The sequence below is a fragment of the Dicentrarchus labrax genome, unplaced genomic scaffold (assembly GCF_905237075.1).
Source record: "Dicentrarchus labrax unplaced genomic scaffold, dlabrax2021, whole genome shotgun sequence".
NCBI lineage: Eukaryota > Metazoa > Chordata > Actinopteri > Moronidae > Dicentrarchus > Dicentrarchus labrax.
Window position 1 is genome coordinate 21,297,995 of NW_026136712.1, and position 26,519 is coordinate 21,324,513.

Genomic DNA, 26,519 nt, shown 5'->3' on the forward strand with positions numbered 1-26,519 from the left:
TAACCTATATGTTAAATTATTTAACATCTTAAAGAATATTTAATTTAAATATTCTTTAATGAAGTTGTTTGTTCAAGAAAGCAGCCTTCTTTGCAGAGTCACAGTTCACAATATATTGGTTTATTAATTCCTCTGAGATCAGTATCGGTCTTAAAACAACCTGTATTGCTCTATAATGTAATACTGTCAGGATATAATGACAGTTTCAACAAATGTACTTAAAGTTACTTAATGCGGCTTTAAACAAAAGTGTTTTTATCGATTTTTCACAAAACAAATCTCACAATTTTTTATATTTTCTTTTACATCCTCATTATTCTTATTATTCTTATTATTATTGTGTGGTAGCCAGATAACATTTCCCTACTCCGCTACCTGGAGATGCTATTATCAGGTGTCATAGTGTGCATGACATACAGCACCTCTGACCCTGAACACACACACACGCACACACACACACACACACACTCTGTCTCATTAATTCATGGCCTTCAACACAGGATTGAATTACAGCCGGTGCGAGTGCAGAATTTACTTTGACAATATCCTTTGTTGTGGAGGACACACACACCTACACACACACACACACACAAAGATCAGCTTCGTCTGCAGTGTTGCATCACACACACACACACACACACACACACACACACACACACACACAGCACCGCTCATGATCTCAGTGTTTGCTCTTCCACACTTTTGCTGGCTACTATTCATAATTCATTGCTGCCATTAATTCGTCTGTCAGAGAAACATCTGCATTCACTTTTTCTGGATTCCTTTTCATCCTTCAATCGATCAATTGCTTCCTCTCCTCTGCTGCACACACACACACACAAGAGAGAGAGAGAGAGAGAGAGAGAGAGAGAGAGAGAGTGTCAAGGCCCACTTTGCAATATTGAATTACTGATAACACACCACAGTGTATTCCCACAGACACATGTGAGCTCGTGATTAAAATCCAATGCGTATAATGACGGCGCTCAGATCAAAGGCAGCAGCAGCAGCAGCAGCGGAGGATGCAGGCCCTTTAAGAGAGGCAGGATGGGGAGGGCTCTGCATCCATAAAACATGAGTTTATTCAGTGGCCATGCGAAGACATGGTTAGGAGCGCCTCTGCACTCCAGCGTGCTCTCATACCCATCGCAGGCAGAGCCAAACGCTTCACACACACACATGCTGACACAGCTCTGCCAGGAGCCGAAACATGGAGAGGAGAAAGGGATAAAAAAAACACAGGAGCTGGAGGGGAAGACGGGAAGCAAAGAGAAACAACAGTAGAAGAAGGAAGCAGCAGAGTGAATGGAGAAGAAAGAAAAAAGGCATAAAGAAGATCAGAAAGTGACGGCGCGATAGAGGACAGTAAACAGGTGCATCGAGGCGGAGAATGGGCAATTCCTCCTTCCCAGGCATGTCCCCTCTCTCTCTGTAGTTGCAGGTATTTTCTAACTTGAGTGCCCTTCTCTGACGCGCTGGGGGTGCTGGGAAACTACCGCTGTTTACCTCTACGCTCCTCTTCAGTGTGATGCTGTCTTGTGTCTCTGCCCTGCATGCTCCTCGAAGATGCATCTGATGTCACTTTGCAGAGTTGAATCTGTGGGTTAAAAATCTGAATATGATGTTAAAATCTGTGAGTTGGAAGGGAAGTTTCTCTGATTGTGGTTTGATTTGAGGTGGATCCTGGTTGAATGATCAGTTTGAAGTGTTACAGCTGGTTTTAAAAGACATGAGAAGAGTGTTTTTTAGTGCAGATATTGAGAGTCTGGGAGGTTTTGGGAGGACTGGGGGTGTGAGAGCGTCTGGCGCTGCCGGTTGCGTCTGGCAGCAGCTCCTGTTTACTGCCTCTGTGGATGGGAGACTGTTGATGCTCTGCCTCTCTGTGGTTGGCATCTGGGGCAGCATGAAAGAGGGCTATTGATGGATGCACAGACAGAGGCTGCTGTTGGTCAGAGGGATGGAAAGAGTGATGCAGACACTGCTGCTGGTTTGTAGCTTATTTTCTGGATGTTAATGCAGCGATTTTAAAGATACACGAGATAAACAATCATCTCCACTTGCTGAGCGTTAGGAGAATCTGCATTGTGGACATATTTAAATGGGCATCAGTCTTATTTTTTAAATATTAAAGTGGGTGAAACGTTTAGGTTTGTCCTCTTTTTAAATCATTACATTTGAGTCACAGAGGATCCATTTTTCTAACAGATCCCCGACTAAAAATCTATAATCTGATCAGTTGGGCTGCCCCCGAAGATTTTTTGGACTAGCAGTCGTTAGATAAAGCCAATAGCCGACAAGTCGTTACACATTTACGATATTAATTTAATTATTTAAATATATTTAACCAGCAAGGAGACTGAACATTTATAATAACGTCACACAGTCTGGTTGTTCAACACACGGAATAAATAACTCCCAACTTCACTGAAACCGATCCTGGCAGACTGATCGATACGATGGATGATGGATAACGTTAATAACAGTTACTGACTAATTAACTGGCTACAAACCGGCTCCTCTTCCTCCGTTTCATTCCTCTCCTGTCGCTGCCTGAACCAGTTGAGACTTCATCCCCAGAGTCAGAGTCCTGGTCGGAGCCGCTGGGAATCAGCCGGACTCCGTTGGTCCCCCCCGCCCCCCGACAGTATTCCCCCGCTGGGTCCCTCTGCTCCAATGTTAGTAGTGTTTAAACTCCCAGTCCAGGTACAGAGAGCTAATAGGACTGCAGTTGTTTTTGTGTTTCTGCGACTACCCAACTAATAAAGTGTGTCGACTGTTAGGGGGGCAGCACTATTGATCAGTTAATTCACTACAAGATGGTCAGCAATTAATCTGCAGTTACAATCCTGTAAACTCAGTCAGGTGTGAATAAAGGAGGCTGTTATCTGCAAACTAAACTGATCATGAGATGAGTCAACATTGGGGGCCTTTACCACTTCAACAGTTTCTCAGGGGAAACCTCAATGTTACTATTAGGGCTTCCCCCGACTAAAGATTTGTCTAGTCGTTACTTAAAGCCAATAATCAAGTGTTTGTCGAACGTTTATGATTTTAATTTAATTATTTAAATATATGGATTTTAACAGACCCGGTGACGAGGCGCATCGAAAATGCGTCGATTAGCAGTTTACTCGACTATTAGTGAGCAGCACTAGTTACTATTTATGTCACAGTTTATGGGATTGTTGTAACTCATCATAGTTTATGTAGCCAGGTGTCATCTCTCCTACTTTATTATTGAGAAGAACTTTATATTGTTATTTTTTATTTTGTGGATGTTGAAATAACTAATTCTAATTTCTGGTTCGATTCTGACTGAACTAGAGAAATATTCTGTGTCCAGAAGGGAGGCACGGAGACTTTAAGGGGTGGCTAGAATATAATAACAATATGATGATGATTTAACAATCACATAAGTCAATATTTTCTCGGAAAATACCCTGAATGAAGATATTTGAACTAAAAAATTGTGACCATCTTGAGCCGCTGTGTTTCTACAGTAGCCCAGATAGGCAGATAAGTCCTTTAGTGTTTGTCGTGAGTTTCTCCGACACACTTCACAGCCTGTTCTCACTCCCAGGTTGTCAAATACAGACGCAAGCGGAGTTCAGTTAGTTGCAATCTGCTACTTCACCACTAGATGCCACTAAATCACACATACTGGTCCTTTAAAACTTGGAAAATGGGTCGTTTTTTTATGGCGCTTACGAAGATGTGAAGAGTTCCTCTAAAACCGGGAGTCATTACAACCTTCTGGTGTTTCAGAGATCACCAGGTATTTATCTTATCAGTGTATATGAGAGGCACAAACTGACGCTGCTGCAGACTTCTCTGAGTGTAGGCTGGCAGAGAGCAAAATGGAGGTCTTCTCTATCTTTAATCAGTATTGATTTACATGATACCCTCCTCTCTTCGCCCTCCAGCACACTCTCGCTGCACAAATCTGTGTCAGAGCAAGAAAAAGACTCGAGTCCCTTGAACATTTCGGGAGATAGGATTGGAGAAAAAGCACCAGCTATCTTAAAATTAAACTGTGGTTCGATATGAGGCCTGTCACATTCTGCATGCTGTCTCACTTTGGAAATCGCTGAGAGGATTAAATCTGAACAGAGCGTTTTGAAACCGAGACTATACGGTCGTCCTTGAACATCTCAAACTTATCTCTTTGTGCCGAATGACTGTGTGAGTCATGTCACCTCAATGACATGCCAGAGCCCTCCCCAGCTCCCCAGGAGGGTTTGAGGAGGGTGGGTTGGTGGTGGTGGTGGGTAGCAGATCAAGCGTGTTGAAATCATAAGTGACTGGGGAGCAAAAGAGAAGGAGAAGAGACGGCGTGGAGGATCTGTTAGGGAGCCGAGGAGCGGCAGCCAAGCAGCAGTTTTCCCATGTCAGCCTGATCAAACTTGTTGACATCTGGAAGGAGATGGAGGAGAGACAGAGAAAGGGAGGAAGAGATGAAGGGCAAAGGGAGGAAGCTGCCGAGCAGAGGCTGCCGACATCACAGGGCTGATTGATGCGGTTGCCACCAGGTGAGGGCGAGCCGACTATAATATTGACTCAGGGATGTCTTTCTCTCCCGAGAGCCGCTTTCTCTGACATTTAGAGACTCTCTTGCTGTTTCATCCTTGATGTCGCTTCCTTTGACTTCTTTTATGAGTCAAAACAACATTTTTGAGAAATTTGGGTTTCACACGCTGAGACTGCAGAAAGCAGCTCTCGACACCGGAGGCTTCATCAGTTCGCTAGAATGAGAAAGAAAAGATTTGTCTGAAAGTTTAATCTGTTTCTCGAACCGTCTCTGACACACGAAGGTACCTGCTGACTCAACCTTTTTAATAATGATCAATTATTAATTAATTATTAATTATTGAATCATTTCATCTATAAAATGTCCCAGTTAAGTTCAGATAGATTGATTAATGTAACTTTGTGAAATATTTTTTAAGTGTTTTGAGACATTACTTGTGTACATGATTAATACGTTATCAATAGTCATTGATTTTCAATCAGCCAACTAATTGTTCTGCCAGAATCACCAGTTGTAGAAGAAATACTCAGATCACAGTAAAAATAAGTTCAGCTTTTAAAAATACAAAAGTTTTAGTATCAAAAGTACCAAAAGTAAAAGTACTTATGTTTATTGGTGCATTAATGTAGCTGTAATATAATTAATGTTACAGCCGGTAAATGTGGGGCTCTTTTAAACTACTTTATGTACTGTTAGCTTAACCTGTAATAATATATCATAATTTATTTATGTATTTATTGTTTATTAATAATCTTTAGAGTAATTAAAGTAAATAAGTAACTAAAACTGTAAAATAAATGTTATGGAGTAGAAGTATAAAGTAGCATAAAATGTAGATGCTCAAGTAAAGTACCTCAAAATTGTACTTAAGTACTTCAGTAAATATACTTAATGTATGTTTTACCTCTGATTACCTCTCCGTTGTCCCTGGGGTCGGAGTCCTGGTTGGAGCCGCTGTAACACGAAGGAAAAGTGGGTCGACTAACTCCCAAATTCCAACCTGTCCGTTATAGACGATGCTCGAATTTCTACCAGAAGTGTTGCGGCTCCGCTTAGAATATGAGGCTGGTCTGTTTTTGACAGAATTCGTGACCCATTCGCGTCAAGCAGCACAGACAATCCTGTCAGCTTTCAAAATAAAACACCTTGGCAGATCAAATTTTGATGCTACATCAACATTGTGGCACCAGACCAGAAGTCAGTCAGTCAGAGGAGATTTAAAGTGGAGAAACACCATTGTGTTAATGTTTAAGGATAAAATACACAAGTAAACAATGTCGGGCAGCACGCTCTGAACAAGCTTCTTCTCGTCCATTCACAGTTTAGTCGACTATTATGGGACAGATACTGTACGTTTGTTGTTGGGCATCAATCAAACTGCGACTTGTCCATTAAACTTCACAAAAACAAAAGGCTAAATAAACATCTAGATTCTTTCTTTTCCAAGCTCTCTCTCTCTCTGTAGCTGTTTCATCTGTTTGTCTCCAGTTGTCATTGTGCAGTTGTGACTCTCAACGTCTTCATAAAGTATAGATTCTCCTGTGTGAAGGGGGTGTAATGACTCCTGAGGCGAGTGCAGGCTGAGAGCAGCACCTGTGGAGCCGGCAGAGATTCAGTTTCTTGCTCACTGCTCATTACTTTTGCAAATACTGCTCACATGTGATGACACGTAGCTTATTCCGTTGATATAAAATAAGTCCGACGGTGTTGTCGTGGAGGACTTCAAGGGGCACTTTGTAGCTGCAGCTTCAGGCTGAGATCTGAGGATAAAGAGAAGATTTTTAGTGTCTAATTAAGCAACCTTGGCCTTTCCTTTCACAGAAAGCACTGAAACATTGACGACACACCGCAGCGGAGAGTTATTAACAATAAATCTCAGTTAATTTGGCGCCCTCGGCTCGGTAAAGCTGACCCAGGATAATCTTGGCAGTCTGTCTGCGGATGTTGTTTAATTTATTCAGTGAGGCTGATCAAGAAATCCACTGCAAGGTGCTTTAAGATGTTGCAGTCTGTGAGATGGATGTCATGATTAAGGGGGGGGGGTCACTCTCACTGGCAGTCAACTACATTTATAATAAAAAATGCACTTCAGGTTTTACAAGTTGTGTCTGGTAAAAAGCATATAGAGTCTCTCAGAACATCTCTCCAGCCACTTTAACATCTCTCTGACTGGCTTTGGCCCGCGGCCGGCTGGGTCTCTCATCCTGTCCTCAGTTGGCTTATAAATATAATATGTAACATTTCAGCCTTAAGATGTGTATAAACTCTTCTTGTTGTTCAGTTGTGTATTTACATTATCCCAGCAATGTTCAAACACAGAGAAATGTGTGATTTTATTCAGGTAACGCTGCGTTTCATTTGGTTTGGCCGTTACCCCGCAGTTACTGTGACTTCACCGTCTGTTTGTAAAGGCGAGGGAGAAAATACGGCGGCCACAAAACACGTGAAAAACTATCTAGAGTTGGTGTTTTGTTTGTCCCTTCTGGGCTACTGTAGAAACATGCCAGTTTGGAGCTGGTGGAGGCTGAGTCTCTCTCTCTCTCTCTCTCTCTCTCTCTCTCTCTCTAGCTGTACAGGAAGCCATATATTCATAAATATAATCACATTTTCTTGTATTGCTGAATTTAAGAATTTGTACCTTTTTTAATCTAAAAGATTAGATTAAAAGATTAATACTTAGTAAATAAAAACTGACAATAAGACACAATTTCTTCAAACACTCAATAAAAATGACTTTTTCTTAAGTGAAGAATTCTTATTTTTTATTAAAACAATGAAAAACTAAACAGCTGCTTCATTTCCAACACTGGGAAGGGACGACTTTTCTCTTAAACTGAGAAGTTGTGCGAGCTCAATATTAGCTGTAATATATTATTAAGACACAGTTAGATATATTTTCTAATGTAAAACATGCTTAACAAGATTATTTTTCTTTTTAAACCAATAAAATAAGACTAATTTCTAGAAACAAGACTTTTTTACTTCCTTTAGATTCCCGTTTGGCAGTGTAACATCCAGCCTCAGTTTGCAGCCCTGCTGTCTCACATTTGGGGTTTAAACACAAATAAAATCAGTGTTTCTGAATAAATATCACAAAACTAAATATTGTGATATTTTCTTTCACTTCCCCCGTTCGTGACGTCATCAAACTACGCCTATGTTGTGGTTTTGATGTGACAGACTTCTAGCTGGAGAAATTACATGCACTTTTTTGTTTAATGTGCCGCCATCTTTTACCTTAACCTCCTCTGGCAGATTCAGGCATTAGACAAAACACGCTGACAGCTCGGAGAAACATGAGGAATAGAGGACAATCTTCCCAGCACAATATGCCCATTGCTGTTGGAGGATAGATGCTGATGACTGTCAGACAGTATTGCTTGCACAGGCAGATTCTTCTTAAAATAACCAAAGTGTCTTTAAAGGCAAATCTCTCTGTATGAAGACAAATGAGACGCAATAAGATTGGATGTGAAAAAAAAACTTGTCTGGCAGTGAAAAGTAGGATAAAAAGAAAGTGAAGCAGCCTTTTGTGCTTTTGTCATCAGTATTTGTATGTTGCAGCCTGAAGAAGCTGTACACAGAAAGTGGAGGAGGAACGGAGGGAATAAGCAGAGAGAAGCCTCTCCTGGAAGGGATGCTGCTTAATTGCAAACTACTGCGTCACACTTTCTCTCAGTTGCAGCCGTTCCCCCGTTTTATTCCCCAACTGACAGCTGCTGGACATAAAGTGCTGATAACGACCTCAGGTCTGCTAATGTGGGAGCGACTGATCGTTTGAACTCCTCCGCACCAGTGAGCACTGGACAACACATCTCTCACAGTTTTCACACCGATTGTACATAATTTTTTAAACGACCTCGCACATGCACGAGTCCTCATCGTGGACCGATAATAGATCCCTGCAGCGGTGTGTGACCCCGAGCCGCAGGAGTGACGCCGACTGCAGCTTTCTGATTGCGTTTGTGAGCGTGTGCTTGGTTGTTCATCGCGTTTAGCACATTAGAGGAGGTGTCTCTGTCCGTGGAGGATTTAAATATTGCATTCATACTTTATTAGAACCAACGGAGGGGTGAGATAGAGGAGGGATAATAACTCCACAGGTACAATTAAAAGATAAAAAGCAGCAGCAATATGTAGCAGAGACACACGGACAGAGGAGGTAGATCGGACGTATCGAGCTGGGTAAACAGGACTGTGGTGTATCTTGATGAGTTGCAATGACATGAAGCCGCTATGTATCTTCGGTCCACTGATGTGATTCATTTTCTTTCCTTTTTTTGGACCTCTGAGTGGATTAGTGCCTGTGATCTGATCCAGGAAGTCCACCTGGAGGAACACGTCTCTGAGCTCTGGTGCAGGGGTTTCTGGGAATGTGAAGATAAACTGGGAGACACTTAAATCCTGATATGAAAACGTAAATGTAAAATGAATTGTGATATCAGTCGTAGCATCACTTTAGGCTATTTCATCTCTACAGAGCCCCTCCGACCCCTAACCAGAGTAAATCCTACCCCAGGACATGATGGGTTCCTGGTGTATACCTCAGGCTGAGTAAGAAGCCCCCTTTCACTACACTTATTGATCCCCTTTATTGCCTGCATTAGACAGGAACAGCTGAAGAGAGACAGGAAAGCAGGCAGAGATAGAGAAGATAGAGAAGGGAGGACGTGTAGCTTAAGGCCGCAGGTTGGAATCGAACCCGGGCCGCTGCAGTCAGGACTCAGCTTTAGTATGCGGGGCTCAAGCTCTACCAGGACGCCCCGTATCAATCCCTTAAAAAGAGTCCTCCAGCTGCAAAAACACTGCATCCTACACTTCCCATAATGCATTTCAGAGCTAGAAAAACACAGCATCTCTTTATTTTTAGACCCTCCCAGATAAATGCCGACATCTTTCCTCAGTTTTTAGGGCAGCTGATGTGATAAAAACATCATATTATACGATCTGATGCATACAACCTTTACAGCTAACTGGGTTACTGCCTCTTTTGTCCTCCGGTTCTGGCGCTTTGAGTGATTGGAAGAGGGAACTATCACAGCACCTGTACTCCTGCTGCAGAGAGAGAGAGAGAGAGAGAGAGAGAGAGAGAGAGAGAGAGAGAGAGGAATCAGAAGCAGAGAAGACACCATACAGCAGGCTGAGGACGACTCACCATGACTAGGAAATTGACTTTGACATGTAAAATTGGTGAAGTGCCTCTTTAAGTCCCACCAGGGACTTGTTACATTAGTGCAACCTGTCTCACAGCAGACACTTTTATTGTTTAACACAGGTGTAACTAATACTATTAATAACTATTTAGCTGTGTCAGTGCAGGGTCCTGCTATTGGCGGTAAGCTCGCAGCTTACTGAACATAACAGTGTTAATTTCATTAGTTACGGCTCTGCGTCTCCGGCTTTATAAGGTCAAAATGTCTGCCGTGAATAAAAGTCTATTAAGTTGAAGACTCTCCTCTCAGGTCGGTGGATTGGAAGGAAGATATCCATAGTTTTCACATGGCTTTGTTAAGGGCTGCGCAGTTTATTGAATTATTATCGGAACTGTAATCTGGTAGCAGCAGTTTGTTTAATAAAAGGTAAAATATGTGAGAAACCAGCGTTATTAATAGAGACCGCCCGGCTGCTGAGACGCTCTGGACTACAAAGATTCTTCTCCAGATCCAAGGAAACAACCCAACAAATGTCACATGTGATTTTAATGGTTTTATTTCAGGTTTTCACATACAGGGAATCTGCTTTGGCAAACAGGGGCATTAAAATAATATAAATAAAGATAAAATAAAGACAATTTATACAAAATATTGTGCAGTTAGCAGTGTGACATACTGTGTAATGATTCAGTGGGAGACCCGACCAGCTGCAGACGGGAGGTTTTAGTCCCGATGGACCGCAGTGACAGAGTCTGTGTTCGGGGTGGGAGGGGTCAGCCCCGGTCTCACCTGTACAGGTCAGGGTCCAACAGGTGGGTCCTGGAGGTGTACAGGTACTGGAGGGTTGACAGTCTGCAGTCAGTCTATAGTCGGTGTGTGAATGTGGAGATCAGAATGAGCTCAATGTGTATGAATACCATTTTTTATATATATATCTTGGGGCTTTTCTTGCTTTAATTGATAATGACAGCTGAAGGTAGACCGGAAAGGGCCACAGGTCGGATTTGAACCCCGGGCTGGGGTCAAACTCTAAATATTATGTTGTACAACATCCAAAATCTCATTAGGAAAAAAATGACTATACGATTCAAATTAAATTTAGACTACAGGCTAAATACAATTTTAAAAATCTAAATCAAATCATTAAATTAATAACAATAAACCACAATAACTCTTAAATCAGCAGTTTTCCTCTGGAAGTTTTGTATTGCCAGCGGCAGTAACGTGAATATACTTTTAACCTGTGTTACAATATATATGATGTTTTTACCTCTGCGTCCAGCTCTTCTTGTATTTATGTCTTTATGTATGTATAATTCACTGTTGCACTTTAAAGATTCCTCCCGGTGCGTCGAGAGTTCGATCCCCGGCTCGTAGGACTGTACGTTGCGTCCTCCCTCAGCAGACGTTGATCTGAGAGCAGTATTAAACACATGGACGTCCTCTCTTGTGTCTTTCCATCAGTTCTCTCTCTCTCTTTGCGGTTGTACGAGATGTCTCTCTGAGTGATTTCTTTTTTTTTTTGTGGAGCAGCTTTAAAGCGTGGACTGATTTTTACCTCAAATGGCCTTTTGTTGTAGCTTTTAGGATACCATAGGAGAGGCATTAAGAATTGTCATGGGGGTTTTATGCGCTGCAGTGTGTGTGTGTGTGTGTATCTGTGAGGAGGTTACTTCAAGGTCTTCCTGCTGCTATCACATATTCTGGCATTTCTAGTGCAGCGGAAAATACGTTCAGAGTCTAATTTGACAACTTTCCCTGAAAGACCAAATCACAGATTTTCATCTCCAGGTTTTTTTTTTCTTTTTCTTACAGCTGTAACGTTTTGTCCTTGATAAGGGTTTGCTATTTCAGTGACATCTCTGGTAGAGAACGGCCTATCAGATAGCATTACTGTCACACATCAGGACACAAAGCAGAGAGGAATGTGCTTCCAGTGCACACGCTGTCACAGGTAGAAACTGCATATTCCTGACAGGAGGATGAAGAAGACTACCTCTCTCTCTCTCTCTCTGTTTTATTTGTTTATGTTTTATTAAACTCATCATGTCTGCAGGTTTATCCGGGTAAGATTGCTTTGTGCTACAGATGCTGCACATTGTTTCACACGTCTGCTATGAATCGTCATGCTGCATGCGTAGGCAGAACAGCTCAAACATCACCGGGGATATCAAGTCTTATTTGCTCAAATTACAGGATTATATTGTCTGGATGGGGACTCCAGTTTGTAACTTGAATCACATACAAATTGACTTTAGACGTGACATTGAGTCCAGATTTGTAACCCAGAGCCAATAAGTTGTATGAAACAAGCTGTACGGGAGCAGAATATAATGTGTGATTCCGACTGGGAGCAGTGGAGGACGTACAGGGCTCGGCAGGTATCACCGGGGGATGTAATCAGCCTAAAACCAAACACTGAAAGTTTCTCCTGACTCTCTTGTTGAAAGTTTGAGCCTTCGGTGTGGTCACGTGTAAGCTTTGTTGAACCTGTGATCACACCCAGCAGTGAAAGTGAGATGTTGCCCACTGAAGGTCAGGACAGATACGATTTGTAGCCGGTGTGAAGTTGCTTTTAGGAAGGCAGGCAACTCAAGAATTAAAAGAATTAAACACATCGTTAATAGCCATTAATAATAGCCCTTAATTCGGTGTCCTTTCTCAGTTGCCACGGTAACGGACTCTGCACAATCGGATCCATCGATCACATGTTTGTGATTTGGAAAATGCAGCAGATTTCACATTTAAAAAACCATAATGAACCCTGATTATTTAGGTTCTGGTCTGATCACAGAGATGTTTGTCTGTTATTATTGACATCCAGTGTGGCATCTCGAGGGCAGAAAGACAAATGTACACAATGTGAAAACCAATATTTACATGAAGGAATGAAGTTTGTAATATCACAACACGACTGTTAGCGTTAGTCGCTTCAGTTTTCTGAGGATCTGTCGTTGGTGGCGTCCGCAGGCATCCTGTGTGTGTTTGTGTGAGCCGGTTGTATTTCCTACATGTGCTGTGTGACAGCCCCGATCTCCCCCTCCTCTCTCCCTCCCTCCCTCCCTTCTGCTCTTTGTGAGCTCATATCTGGCGTGACAGCTCTGACACGTGTCCTCTGAAAGCAAACATAACAAACGCCGCTCGACCGCGCTGATGACTAAATTACAGTGAGCGACGTTTAACGAGCTTCTCATTTGCTGATTACACAGAACGGTCCTTCTGAAACCCCGATCAGACACTCAGATGAAAAGCTTCTGTCTAGTGGAATAATGGGGCGTCTGAAATGAGGAGAGAGGAGGGAGAAACAGGGGGGAGACGGATTATTGTGTTATTGTTCAGGGCTTGAAAATATATAAAAGTTTGTTTTTTTACAAGATATATCAGGATGTAAATCAATTCAATACTTCCAGTTGTAGATTCTGGAGATGAAACGATTAATCGATCGACTGAAATATAATCGATTAAAAACACCAACTGTTACATAGTTAAAAAGACTTTATTGATCAAGTAACTTTAGTGATTTTAAGTGAAATTGACTTAATTTTGTAGTTTTTATTTGTACAGTGAAAAAAAAACCAGGAATGTTTCTGTAACTTACAAAACTAAGTTAGTGTTAAAATTATTAGTAAAAGCTGCTTAATCAAGAATCTTTTTTAACTTTTTAATGTAAAATTGAGTTCGAGTTACTTAAAATGTTCCATGTAATCAGTTTCAGCTATTTTTTTGGTTAAAATAACTTTACAGTATTCTTTGTCTTTATCAAAGTTAACCAGGTTTCTTTGGGTTAAGTGCTGTTAGCTGGACATAAGTTATTTAATATTAATAATAATAATAATAATGCTTTTATTTTGACAGATATTACATGACATTTGTTTGGTTCTGTACCAAACAAACATGTTTTCTTACATTATTTTCAAGATTTGTAAGTTCAGCACTGCAGTACTTCATTATAAAGCTGTCAAACGTTTTACATTTATCAAACAATAGCGGGTTCTGTGATTTGGATTTTGCACTTATTCAGGTGATTTTTGTGTATCCCTACACAACATGTGAAAGGCCCTATCTATGGTGCTTTAGAGAGAGAGAGAGGAGAGAGAGAGGTGAAGTTTAGCTCATGAATGTGAAGCGTTAAGGAGAAACTACGGTGGCTTAAAGCCCTAAAGCTCTACAGCCAGTGTTTGGTTTGTCTGTTCTGGGCTACTGTAGAAACATGGCGGACTCCGCCAGCTGTAGATAAAAACGTCTCATTCTGAGGAATCAAAAACACAACGATTCTTACTTCCAGGTGATTAAACACAAATGAAAACATACCTATGAATATATTTCTAATAGATCCTCCTTTATGTTTCACCCTGGACCTTTAACTTTAACCTGACAGTAACTCCAGTGTCTGTGTGTGTCTGGGGTTGTAACTCTGGGAGAAGCAGATTGTAACGCTGCAGTTTACTGCTGTTGTTTCTCTCTGCTTGTTCCGGGAGACGGGTTTCATTGCTAGTGTGAGACTGCAAGCACTTGCACTCTCCCTGCTTTATTAGACAGAGATGCTTCAGGTAGTAAACCACGTTCTTTTTCCCATTAATTTGTGTGAATTTTAGAGAATATGTGTCCCACTCCGAACTCAAGACAAATGAATATGCTCTATGCATGTTGCTTTGGGTGTAAGAATCACAGGTTTCACTGTAATGAACGGTTGATTTATGCATCAGTGGAGGGAACGCTGACTGAATCTCGTGTTGTTTTTGGTGTTTAGAGACGAAGGAAGCTGATTTAAGAGGGAGATACAACTGCAGAGAAAAGATGTAATCAGCAAAACAGTTTTTTTTTCCGGTCGTACTTTTCTGTCTCTTTCACTCGTCTTGCTTCATGTCTTGCAGACACACACACACACACACATTCACAGGCGGCAGGATCTCATCTCTGTGCAGCTCTCGCCTTCCTCAGCAGCCTTGGAGAATGATTTCATTGGGATGACAAGTGTGCCTCTGCCTCCATATTTCTGCCACCCGGGCCTCTAGCCTGGATCCAAAGGCAGTCTGCAATAATATAGTCCTATAGTTTTTTTTGTTTCTTTTGGCCTCTCCCCTTCTTTCTATCTCCGTCTTCCCAATCTGATTGTAGCTGTGCTGAAAGTAGCATTTTCTTCCTATCACAACATCGCTAATGCTTACTTCCCTCTCTATCTCCCTCCCCATTCCCCCCACCGTCCACTAAGCAGAAAATGGGTCCAGTCGCCGACGTGGGGCTATTATCAGTTCGAGCTATCTATCTTGATAATTGACTAGTGGGGGTAAATGTGACGGCGATCGGTGTGACGCTAATACATTCTGCCAATTTGACGTGCTCATAATCCGCGCTTCCACCCCGCAGCCATCACGGCGAGGCGAGAGGTTTGACGTGTTGGGAGAGCGCTGTGGATGCACACAGTAGGCCGGAGCGCGTGGGTGGGGAGAAACACTCGGTCTAAATTAGGAATCGGGAGCGTTTGAGTGGGCACGGAAGAAAAAGAGGAAATTGGTCCAAACATGCACGCTCGCGTTACAGACACATACAGATGGATATAGCTGTCACAGTGTGGATATGTAAACCCAGCTGGAGGAAATAAACTCATCTCAACATCACAACCAATTTGTTCTGTATGCCGCTGATTGCTCTCGCAGCGGTGAAAGTGAATGACATGAATAAGGAGGAATACTGTATATCCGGAGCGCAAGTCGTAATGAGACGACGTCTTCGGCTAATTCCACCTGGCATGACATCCGTGTTTGGAAGCAAAGCGACAAATAATGTCCGGGTGTATTTATAAGAATACCTGAGGACATCAAAGGTTCAGTTTTGACAGATATTTTAAACTTCTGTCGCCTCCTCAGTAGAAATTAGTCTGTTTTATCAATGGACTGATGGATTAACCACCAAACCAAACTCACTCTAGCACACTGGTTCCCAACCATTCTCCTTAAGGGACCCATTTTATATAATTTATTAAACTTAAAGTGACATATTTTATGTATATTTCATATTATATTAAAAACTGAACAATGAACCCAAACAGTGAACTCAGTAACTGCAGGAAGTTTGTGTACAATAAGAGATTTGGATGATCTTTGAGCAGATTATTTCCTGTTTAGGGAACTTCTTATACAATTCTCTGTCTGTATTATGTATTTTTTAAAATCATTTTTAACAATCATACAGACTTTATAGGATTCTTATTTGACAAATTTAACATTTTCTTGTCCCCAACACTTGTTCTATTGTTCAATTACACAATTTCCTTGACTTCATATTTACTTTTCTTCACAGAACAACCTTAAAAAGCCTCTTACACCCCAGGTTGGGAACCACTGCTCTAGATAGAGCTTATCGCGTTTTTCGCGGCCACCATAGTTTCTCCTAAACGCCTGGAACGGGGAAGGTGAGATGAGGCGGTTGTAATCTGCAACTTCACCACTAGATGCCACGAAATCCTGCACTCTGGTCCTTTTTTAAACAAATATATGATTATTAAACTTGTTGCCCTTTCAATTTCAGTGGTTAAATGACCAATTAAGTGCACCAAAAGTATGCAGACAGGGTGTCCGCATACTTTTGGCTCAAAACCATAACAGCTAAAACTAAAACTATCAGCATTAAAGTCCAGTTGAAATTAAAAATGCCATTTTAACTCTTTATATTGTACTTGTCTAACAATGTATGCGCAAAACATTTACAAAAACTCAATTTCTTTGGACTTTTATATCAAAATCTGTATAAAATCTATAAATATACAGAAGCAAATAGCACTCTGATTTCCATTTCACCTGGACTTTAACACAAGTGGTTAGTGGAGAGTTTACAGAGTCACATTATAGCATTAATAAGCTTTAATACAGAGGGAGGACGGGTTCAGTACATAATGTAGGCAACTGTAGGCAGTTGGTTCTTTCTGGGAGAATCAAACATGCAGCCTGTTTTTAATACGTTGCCAGACATTTCCAGATGGGATAAAGGATAGTCTGAGTCACTAACAACATTTGCATAGTGCATCTCAAAGAGTTGCCAGAAACGAGTACACGAAACTCCAAACGCAGCCGAGAGCCTCGACGCAAACAAGCCCGGCTCCAAACACCGTGTCAGTGGCGAAATGACACCGAGGTATTATCGCCGCCGTCCTGAGCGCTTGTGTAAACAATAACCATGCATGTCTAAATAGCACAGCTGGAGTGGCGGCCTAATCACACGGAGGAGTCACTGCGACACAAACGAGCGCGGACGCGGCGGCGTTGTAAAGACCTTTCTGGCGGGGGGGAAAAAGAGGGGGGGTAAAAAAAAAGGCGTGATAGAGTTGTAGCAGTCATTAAGGGCAAGAGTGTTCTCTGCAATTCGGGGCTTATCTACTGCAAGGTGGAGGCATGGGGAGGGTAATTCTGCTCGGGGCTCATGTGCAAAGCCGAGATACAGAACAAGAGAGGAAGTGGAGGGAGAGAGGGAGCGATAGAGCTGGTTCATTTGCAGCTCGTCCCCGTAGACTGTGGAAAGGATTATACTCTCACAGAGAGAGAGAGAGAGAGAGAGAGAGAGGGAGGGAGGGAGATGCACAGGCTCTGTCTTAGCACACACTGAGTACCCTGCCTCCAATCTTCCACACTGCACTGTGCACTCTCCCCGTCTTCCTCCACAGCGCTCACACTCTCTCTCTCTCTCTCTCTCTCTCTCTCTCTTCCTCCCGCACACACACACACTGAACATGTGCAGACACAAACACACCAGTGCCATGTAGAGTCTCGGGGGCCAGAGGGGGACACCAACCTGCACAGGACCACGAGCCAGGTACGCTCCATCCCATCCCATCCATCCATTTCCACACTGACACATTATGCACCAGCAGATTTCTTTCTTTTGGGGGGGTGGTGGAGGGGGGCTTGTCGCTGTAGTGATGTGCAGCCACTTCACTCTCTGCAGAAGACTCTTGCAGGGCTGCATGCACCAGGATTATCCGGCTTCTTTGCATAGCCCCAAGAGAACCAAAAAAAAAGAGATAGCAGAGAGGCAGAGGAGAGGGAAATTGGTGAAGGGGGGGGAATGAAAGGACAGAGAGGAGAGAAACTAAGCTGTGTTTTGTCATGTAGGGCAAAGGAAAGTATGCAGCGGGCGGTCAGCTAACCTGCGCTGACCTTCACGTGGAAAGCTGCTACTTGGAGCAACAGTATGTGGGACACTGTCCACACAGACTCCCTTATCAAAACCTTGTGCTTTAAAGGCACATTGAGTCCTCCCCTCCCTCCTCCCTCTTCTATAAACCCCCCCCTCTCAAGGGCCATATTAATAATCATACATACTGAACATGCTCAGGGGACTTGCTGCAATTGGTTGAAATGCAAATGGACACGCAGGAGCGATTGTTCCTTCTCGTGAAATGAATTAGTATTTGTCACAGACTCCACCGAGGGAGGGAGGGGGGCGATCAGTGTGACCGTGGCTGGGTCTGTTCTCTGGTGGTAATTCGGCGCACTCTTTAGGCTCCATCGGAGAGAATAGTGTTGTTCTTTCTTTTGACGTGTGTCAAGTTTGTACACCAAAACCCCCGTGAGAGCAACACCACTGCCTCCCAATCAATGTCAAGCTTTTTGAAGTGGATGTACGACTCCTTTCTTTCTGGAGGATCTTAGTGACTCAGAATCTGGGGCTTCATAATTCACTTTGATGCTGGTTTGATATCAGTTTGTACATCTCGAGACTGCAGGGGCCTTCCTGCTTCTTTTTTTTCCTTTCTGGAATATGTTGGAATGAAGTTGTGCCTGGCCTGGAGAGGAAAAGCAAAGCAAGCTCCGTGTGAAGCTTTTAATCTGAGTCATTGCTGACGTTTTCCTTCTGATTTCTTTGATCTGGCGCTCACCAAAGAGTCAGAGCGGTCTGACAAACAGCTTCAAGATAAGAAACAAAACCCAGTGTTCTGATGGAGCCCTTTAAAACAAGTGCGATATTATTCTGTGTAAGGTGTTTAATTACGTAAGTCTTTGCTTGATAATTAAATAACCGCCCCAGTTTAAAATCATAGTCTGGCCAAAAATCTGTTGTATCTGTTCAGAACCGTCCAATCTCTCGCTGGTAATTGAACCTGTTGTGAATTTGGACCGGCGGCACAACATAATGAAAGCTGACCACGCCGTTGGGATTGTTGACAAGTCATAAACGTGCAGTAAACCTCTCCAGTTGCTAAGAAACCATCCGTACAGCATATCTTCCTTTTATATGAACCTAAATATCACTGTACAACCAGATATGTTCATTTAACTCTCAATAATTGTTTAAACTGATAATGTCGGACATTTTAAGTAACATAAACTTAATTTTTTAAGTGTCGCTGACTTAATTTAGTGAGTTTTATTTGTACTGTGAAAACAAAATATCTAGTAAAAAGCACTTAATCAAGAGTTAGTTAGTTTATGTTACTTTTCCGCATTTATTTAGAAATGTATTTCACAAAATCCATGACCAAGAACAGACAGAGACTATGTAACTGGACACATAGAGGCCAAAAAGATTCTACCGGGAATGTTAATGAAGTGAAATGAGGTGAGCTGGGCGATATGAAGGCGGCCAATTTACAAAAGATTCACTGAACAAAAATGCTGATGTGGTACATGAAAATTTAGCTAAAAATGTGGAGAATGCAATGCAATCAAGCATTTTGGGCGATGTCTAGGCAAACGCCGGCAGCAGAGCAACTACTCGGGAGGCTACCTTATTTAGAAATTTATTTTACAGCATCCAAGACCAAGAACAGACATTCAATCAGGAAATGCAAGTTAAACACAATAGCACACAGAAATTAACATAACACGCCGAGTCCAAAAGGCAAGTTACCGGTAGCAAGTTCACCATCCATTAAATTCTTCGTCCTCCGTGTCGCTTCTGAACATAGTTGTATATATAATGGCTCTGGTCGTCACAAGTCTAGAGCGCCTTCTCGCGGCTGTGGATGGTAATGTTAAGGCTTCTCCTCGTTTCATGTCGGAATTATTATTCAAAAACATGTTAAATTTCATATATAAGTCGCACCTGACTGTAAGTCGCAGGACCAGCCAAACTATGAAAAAAAGTGCAACTTATAGTCCAGAAAATACAGTAAAATGTTGAGTTATTTTGAGTTTAAAATTCAGAATCACTTTAATGGAAGTTGATGAGTGTCACTGACAATCTAACACAAAATAAATCACAAAATCTACTCACAACCTCGCACACTGTCATCGGCGCTGCATTGATTATTACCCCCGGGGGCTGCCTGAAATATGAATCTATATAAAGCTGACAAACTGTGTAGAGATTGTCTCATTACCATATCGTTTTTAGGTCAATCATTTTTAAAGTCAGAACATCCTCATCGTAAAAGTAAGAACGGATCATCAGAATACCAACGAGTGAAACCAGCAGAAATGATAAGGTGCATTGTTACTTTAGAGGCTGTTTAAGTAATCCGACTGATCATGAAGTAAATTTGGTCGAGACATTATAATAGTACAATAGTATTATTATATAACAGTAGTAGAACTCACCACATTGTCAGCACCTTCTCACTCACTTCATATATAATTAAATATATAAATGTGCAACGTCCGGTTACACTTTCATAATAAAGCGTGCGTGGTCAACGTAGTGAAACTGTTGCCCTCTTGTTGGGTTGATGCTGCATTCACACAGAATCAGACAGTTGACGGCAAACCGGATGTCATATAGATGGGAGCAGGATGGTAAACTTAGGTGAGGCCAGCAGAGAAAAACGTCCAAAGTTAAAGTATTTAAACTCTTTGCTTTCCACCAAAACAGAATTTAAAACAGGATATTACGTAGCTCCCTCACTCATGTTCAAACAGGACAAAGAGACTCTAATAACTAGCAAATACCATCAAATAATATAGTCAAAATAACTTTATTTTATATATTTCTTCCATTCTTTGAAAACAATACGACATCACCATAGCAACATATAATCATGCATCCAACAGTCCTGAACCCAAATGAATGCAGCGTAAGGCAGAAAAATACTCCTGGTTGAGTTACGTACCTGACGTAACAAAAAATACGTACCTGTTTGAGCGAAACCGCAAGGTGGAGTCATCAGAACCTATAGACAGTTAACGGACGAGTCTGTTCTTTTTCTTATTGTCTATAAATCCCACGAAAGGCAAAAACCAGTGTACTGTGTTTATCACACCCTGATATATATATATATATATATATATATATATATATATAATCCCTCTGTGCCATAGAGCTGCATTGTTGTCCACAAGTTAAAAACACATCAGTGAGTCACACTGTTGCACTGGCTGACATGTTCCTTCATTAAATACTCCCCAACAGATGCTGTATTTACTCCTGTTTAAGTAACATACATGCTGTATATCACTGTATTTAGCGAGCTTTCGGCCTGTCTGACCTTCTCTCTCGCTCTCAGACCGGCTGTTTTTAAGGAAAAGTTGGGAGGCTTTTTAAAAAATAAAGCGATATATTGGTGAGCTGCTTTTAAAGATTTACGTCTCCAGAGGGAACCAGCTGGGAGAGGCAGACGGGGGAGGGCAGGTCATAAAGTATTGACAGACAGACTTATTGTTGGTTTTGGTCTTCTCGGGGGGATTTGTTGACTGTAAGAAGAATATAAAATGACACCAATCTCATCCTTAAAACACAGGAATGACCGAACAGTTACCCGAGCTCTCAGCCACGCATACAACAGATCTTAAACCCCCCCACACCGAACATACTGTACACATCAGGCGTTGAGGATCCATACTGTATGAGCTGTTTCAGCACCAGCTGCAGTAACCCAGTGGGGGAAGAAGGGAGACGTGACACCCAGAGTGCTGCAAGAAAATGACCCGCCGAGCCACCGGGGCACAACCTCCTGTTAACCGTATTGTGATTGTGTGTTTGCCCCACCACCACCACCCCAGAGGGGAGGCTGACCTACAACAGACAGTAGTATCAGCTCTGGCTCAGAGCCCACTGAGCTGTCAGCCTCACATGCCAAAGGGCTAAGAGGAGACGGGGGACACGAACAGTACGGAGGAGATCAGGGATAACAAGCAGAGACGGAGGTAGACTGCAGTCTGTCTGAGTCGGCCTCTATTAGTGATGCTGGAAGGAGCTGAAAAGGCACTGAACTGAATCAGTCTGTGGGCTTTTTTAGATGGGAAAGTGAGAGCGGTGTAGACTTTACAATTCAGGTATGAAACAGAGCGCGGGCAGATACTTAGGCCGTTGTTGTTGTGGATACACGGCGACATTGCGCGCCCGGCGGGTCACGGTGCCCCGGGTTTAAATCCACTCCCTTTGCGTTTACGTGTTGGTTGACAGATGAAAGACTTTCTGAAACGCCAGGTAGAAGAACATCCCCGTAAGTGTGGGAATGAGTTTTTGGATATCAGGGCTCATGGTTATTTATGGATTTGTGTATTATTTGTATAAGCAGTTGGCACTTGTGGTGGGATTTCATTATCAGCGAGGCAACTTTAAGCTTTGAAATTCTGAAAATATGCATATATAGAGACAGACAAGCTAGCAAAGGCATACATTACTGCAGACACACACACACACACACAGACAGACACACAGTCCTTTGAAACTGCCTGCTTCTCAGCTGTGTGGATTTCCCTCCTGCTTCACTTTTCCTCTGAGCACATCAGCCTTGTTAATTGCCTGGCCCGCTCCATTTTTCCCACACCAGTTGACTTATGACCATTGATGTAACATGCTGCCAGTTAGGAAAAGGGCTAATCTTCAAATCATGCCATCTGCAGGCAAAGCATATTTTTAGACAGTATGCTCAGTAAATTATTCTGATTAAAAACACCATCTGCTTATAAACTACAAATTCTTACCCTGAATAAACCTTACGCCAGCTGGTGGACTTAAGATGAATGATGAAAGAAATAAACATACATATTATTATTTTTCTTTTGGCCCAACAGACAGACCAACAGATCCCCCATCTCTCACATCCTGATGATTGTAAGTGCAGTTTTGTGCTTCGACCAGCGCTGTCGTCGAAACCATTTAAAAGAGTGACTCCACAGATAAAAGCCTTGTACTCCTACAACATTGTTGGATGGAGAGGACAAGGATTACAAATAATGGACCAGCAGGGTTCCAATGTGTCCTAGAAAATCAGAAAATTTAGAGACTAGTTTTCCAGCTCTAGAAACACCTGGAAATGTATTAAAATGACCAAATATCCTGGAAATTGACTACGTTGTCTTGGAGCATTTTAATTGTATTTTAGCCCCTCAGATTAAAATGCTCCCATGTCAGTTACGAGCTGTTCACTTGCAGCAACCTTTTGGCATCAGTCTATATTTAAAATGCGGTAGACGTTCATATTTACATGCATGCAGCCTGTTATTAATGATCAAATTCGTTGTTGTGGTTGATAATTGTTAGTTGTATTCGCAACGAACAGTTCCACTCTTTACCTCTTCTTTTGGGCGAACAGGTGAGAAGAGGAACTTCCTGTAAAATACAATTAAATATTGATTTAAACTGTTATTTACGGAAAAAGTCCTGGAAAATGATTTCTTAAAAAGAGTAGGATACCTGGCGTCTTCATTACCCACAATGCAACCCAACCACAGACAGTTCAGTCAGAGGGGGTTGTTATGGAAGTAGAGGCGAGGATCGGGCTACAGAGGTCTGGTAACTTCTTTCCAGCTTCAACTTTTAGTCCTCTGCCCTAAGTGACGCCGACTCAAGTGACATCACATGAGGCAATTTTTTACTCAGTTCTGGAGCCACAAAAGGCTTCAAACAACCTTTTTCACATATTTCCACAGTAGACAGTTGGTCTGACCCCGACTAAAGTTGCTGAACCCTATAATTGTTACCCTGGAAATGAAGCCTCAACCAAATGTAGATTTACTGAATTATAATGTGAAACATTTCAGTCTCAGCAGCTGAATTAGAATATCACTGCACTTGATTAGTTTCATCATTGAGGTTTATTTCTGTTTGTAATGTAGGAATAACTTCTGTCTGTCTTTCTTTAATCAAACAACCTGTAGTCTGCACTGGGGATTTATTCAGGGCGTTTCCAGACTCTTCTGACTGCGGTGGCACAAGTGGGGCACTGAAGTATGTGTCTGAGGTTTCCAGTAATTCCCAATTATGCAATTCCGACACTGTTATAGGAACCCCAGTATACAGAAGTGTTAAAATATACTACATGCAGAAGAACTGTGATCAGCATGAAGTGTCTGCAGTGGGGACACTTGTCGGCACCCATAGAACCCATTTTTATTCAGATATCTTGAGGTCAAACAGACCCTTTTTTTTTTCAAATTTAGCCGAACTTTGGAGCATTTTTTAGCCTCTCTTCCCAGCATGCTAGCATGAAATACCAATGGATGCGTTAGATCATCTAGTTTCATATGATACCAGCATCTTATCTCTAACTTTAAAACGGAGCGCTACAGCCTCTGAAACACAGTGTGGAGTGGAAGAGGGACGGATAATGGAGTCAGGACCCCTCTGGACACGCCCCTGGATTTATTATTGAGTGTCTATCTACTAAATATTTTAATGGAGAGTTCATACTTGTTTAAGTAAATGAATTTTACATACATCGTGAGATAATAGAACCTAAATGAGGACCCTTACACACCAAATGACATCAGTAAAATTGAGTCCTCTCTGGATCAGACCTTTAAAGTTGACTCTTCCTGTTGTGTCTGAAAAGAGACTCTGAAGGATCTTTTCTCCCCTTTACCTAAATACTTAAAAACAATTCTAATATTCATTTCGGCTTTGTTACCAACGTAATTTGGCTCTGTCATTCATATTCATCCCGTCCCAGTATTTATTTGATAAATGAATCATGCTCGTCAGATTTCAAAGAGTCAGAGCTGCCCTAGTTGCAGATGTTTTGTGTTGCATAAATTAATACTGAAGAGTTTCCTTTTTAAAATGAGATTTTCCACAATTTGAGGAAAAGGGACATTCAAACAGATAAAGCGATCCGTGGAGTCGCAGTGGCGCGGCCGCACTGTTGCAGGCGTGTTGATTGCCTGCAGTTAAACTTTACACACACACGTATTTACTCAACTGTTGCCAGTATTTGTTTGCTCTGCTTTGTGACACAGCACAAAAGCGGAGCCAGCAGTCATCCAGCTGGCTGCCTCCCAGATCCCAGTGTGAGACACTGATTAGTGGCCACTAATAGATCTCGATCCCTGACTCATCCTGTCCCACTGTTCACTCAATGATACCAATTACTCACCTTCAGGACGTATCCTGGGCTCCGACAAGCCAAAAATATCACTTTCTAATTACCAGAACTTCCTATCTGAGGTGATGTCTGGCCTCAGACCAGGTTTTGTCCCGTCACTGGCTGCGAGGTGAGGAAAGGTCGAGCCTGAGTGTTGCTGTAGGTGCAGCAATTTAGTGGTGTAACTAGGGAAAAGAGGCATGTGTATTAGCCGTCTGGTCTCCAGGGGCTGAATTCAATCATACGTCTGTGATGGAACGCGGCTGCTTGATAACCTCAGTCGCATACCTGCACTCACACCGCCCGCCCCTCTTTCATCTAACATCCTAATCATGCAGCCTCTCATCCGAGTTTAATGGCACTGGGGATGGACCACATCCTGAGTGTTGGTAAATTGATGCAGCGAGTGTCCCAGAGCCCGATACTTGGACTGGGATGAGCTGATATGAGTGTGAAACATCAGGCAAGGGCTTAAATTCACTGAGCATGCAGTATAGATCCACATAGACAGTTAGAGGATCAGAGCGGAGGGTAAAGTGAAAGAAGATTGAGTCTCAGCTGTCCCCTCATCTCATCATGAAGGCATGTCTTTTCCCAGACGGTCGTACAATTATTATTCTCTTTGAAGATGGATGATCAGATTTCAGATCTACTCCCAGGGATGTTGTGAAATCTGCGGAGAGGTTTGTTCTCGGTGTAACGAGTGACCTGGCTGCCGCGGATCTCCACAGATGACACCCAAAAATAAAAGCATCATCATGCACCCGAGGCTGATGTTGATACAGTGATAAATGTCAATGTTTACTGACCGCGTAACAGCGTCAGCGGAGGAGAAATGTCACGCGGTTGCACCACGTGGGATTATTTGTGCTATAAATGTACCTTAAATCAAAGCCCCCGTTCCTCATTACAGCTGAGCTCAGCGTTTAAGCAGCCGGACACACACAGTAAAAACTTCCAATGCTCCCTTCCTGCATGGGGGAAGGGGGGGTGAGGCCGCTGGTAGTCTGAGGCCAAACAGCCACGAGCAAACACAGATGGGCTCTCCTTCCTCGCCGTTGCTGGAAAGGCACCGAGGCTGGTGGCGCTCTGGCAGTGGATGAAACATTTTAATGAGCCACAAGTTGAGAAGGACAACGAAGAAGGTGGAAGTTACAGGTCGAGTGTGAGCCTTTTACAGGGCTGCAGGACGTGGTAGAACAAATCATACTGCGATTATTCGGACAGATATTAGGATGGGATTGATGATTATAGTGTAAGGATCATTTTTACATACATAGCTTTTAGTTTCATTGAAAATAGGGAGGGGAAACTGTTAAAATTGAAGGTGCAGCAGCTTTCTGGCCTCCTAAGATATGCATAGGTTTGCACAGTTTATACCTCAGAAATAAAACAAGTGTTCTTTATCTTGAAGAAAATAAAGAAGATTTTTGTCTGAAACTAAAAGAATCTTTTCATGAATATTGTAATAATATAATATATATAATTATAATATAAATATATATATAAATAATATAATTGTAATAAAATCGAATGGTGAGTTTATTGTATCGTCGCATTCCTCATTATTATTAATTATTAGTGGCTTTTTATACATTAAGGT

General features: G+C 42.1%; 1 protein-coding gene across 4 annotated transcripts in view; it reads left to right on the forward strand.

Moving 5' to 3' along the window:
- Nucleotides 1–1,102: 1,102 nt before the first annotated feature.
- Nucleotides 1,103–26,519, forward strand: part of srcin1b (SRC kinase signaling inhibitor 1b) — a 103,741-nt gene continuing 78,324 nt past the window's right edge. The window contains exon 1 of one of the 4 annotated variants that reach the window (XM_051417881.1): nucleotides 1,103–1,441. Coding sequence is in view for 2 of the 4 variants with exons in the window: in XM_051417877.1 (XP_051273837.1) it covers nucleotides 1,391–1,412 (22 nt within the window). In the remaining 2 variants the exon portion in view is untranslated. Of the gene's footprint in view, nucleotides 1,442–4,355; nucleotides 4,530–17,269; nucleotides 17,488–26,519 lie in introns of those variants that run through there. The other 3 variants (XM_051417877.1, XM_051417878.1, XM_051417879.1) reach the window with 3 other exon arrangements.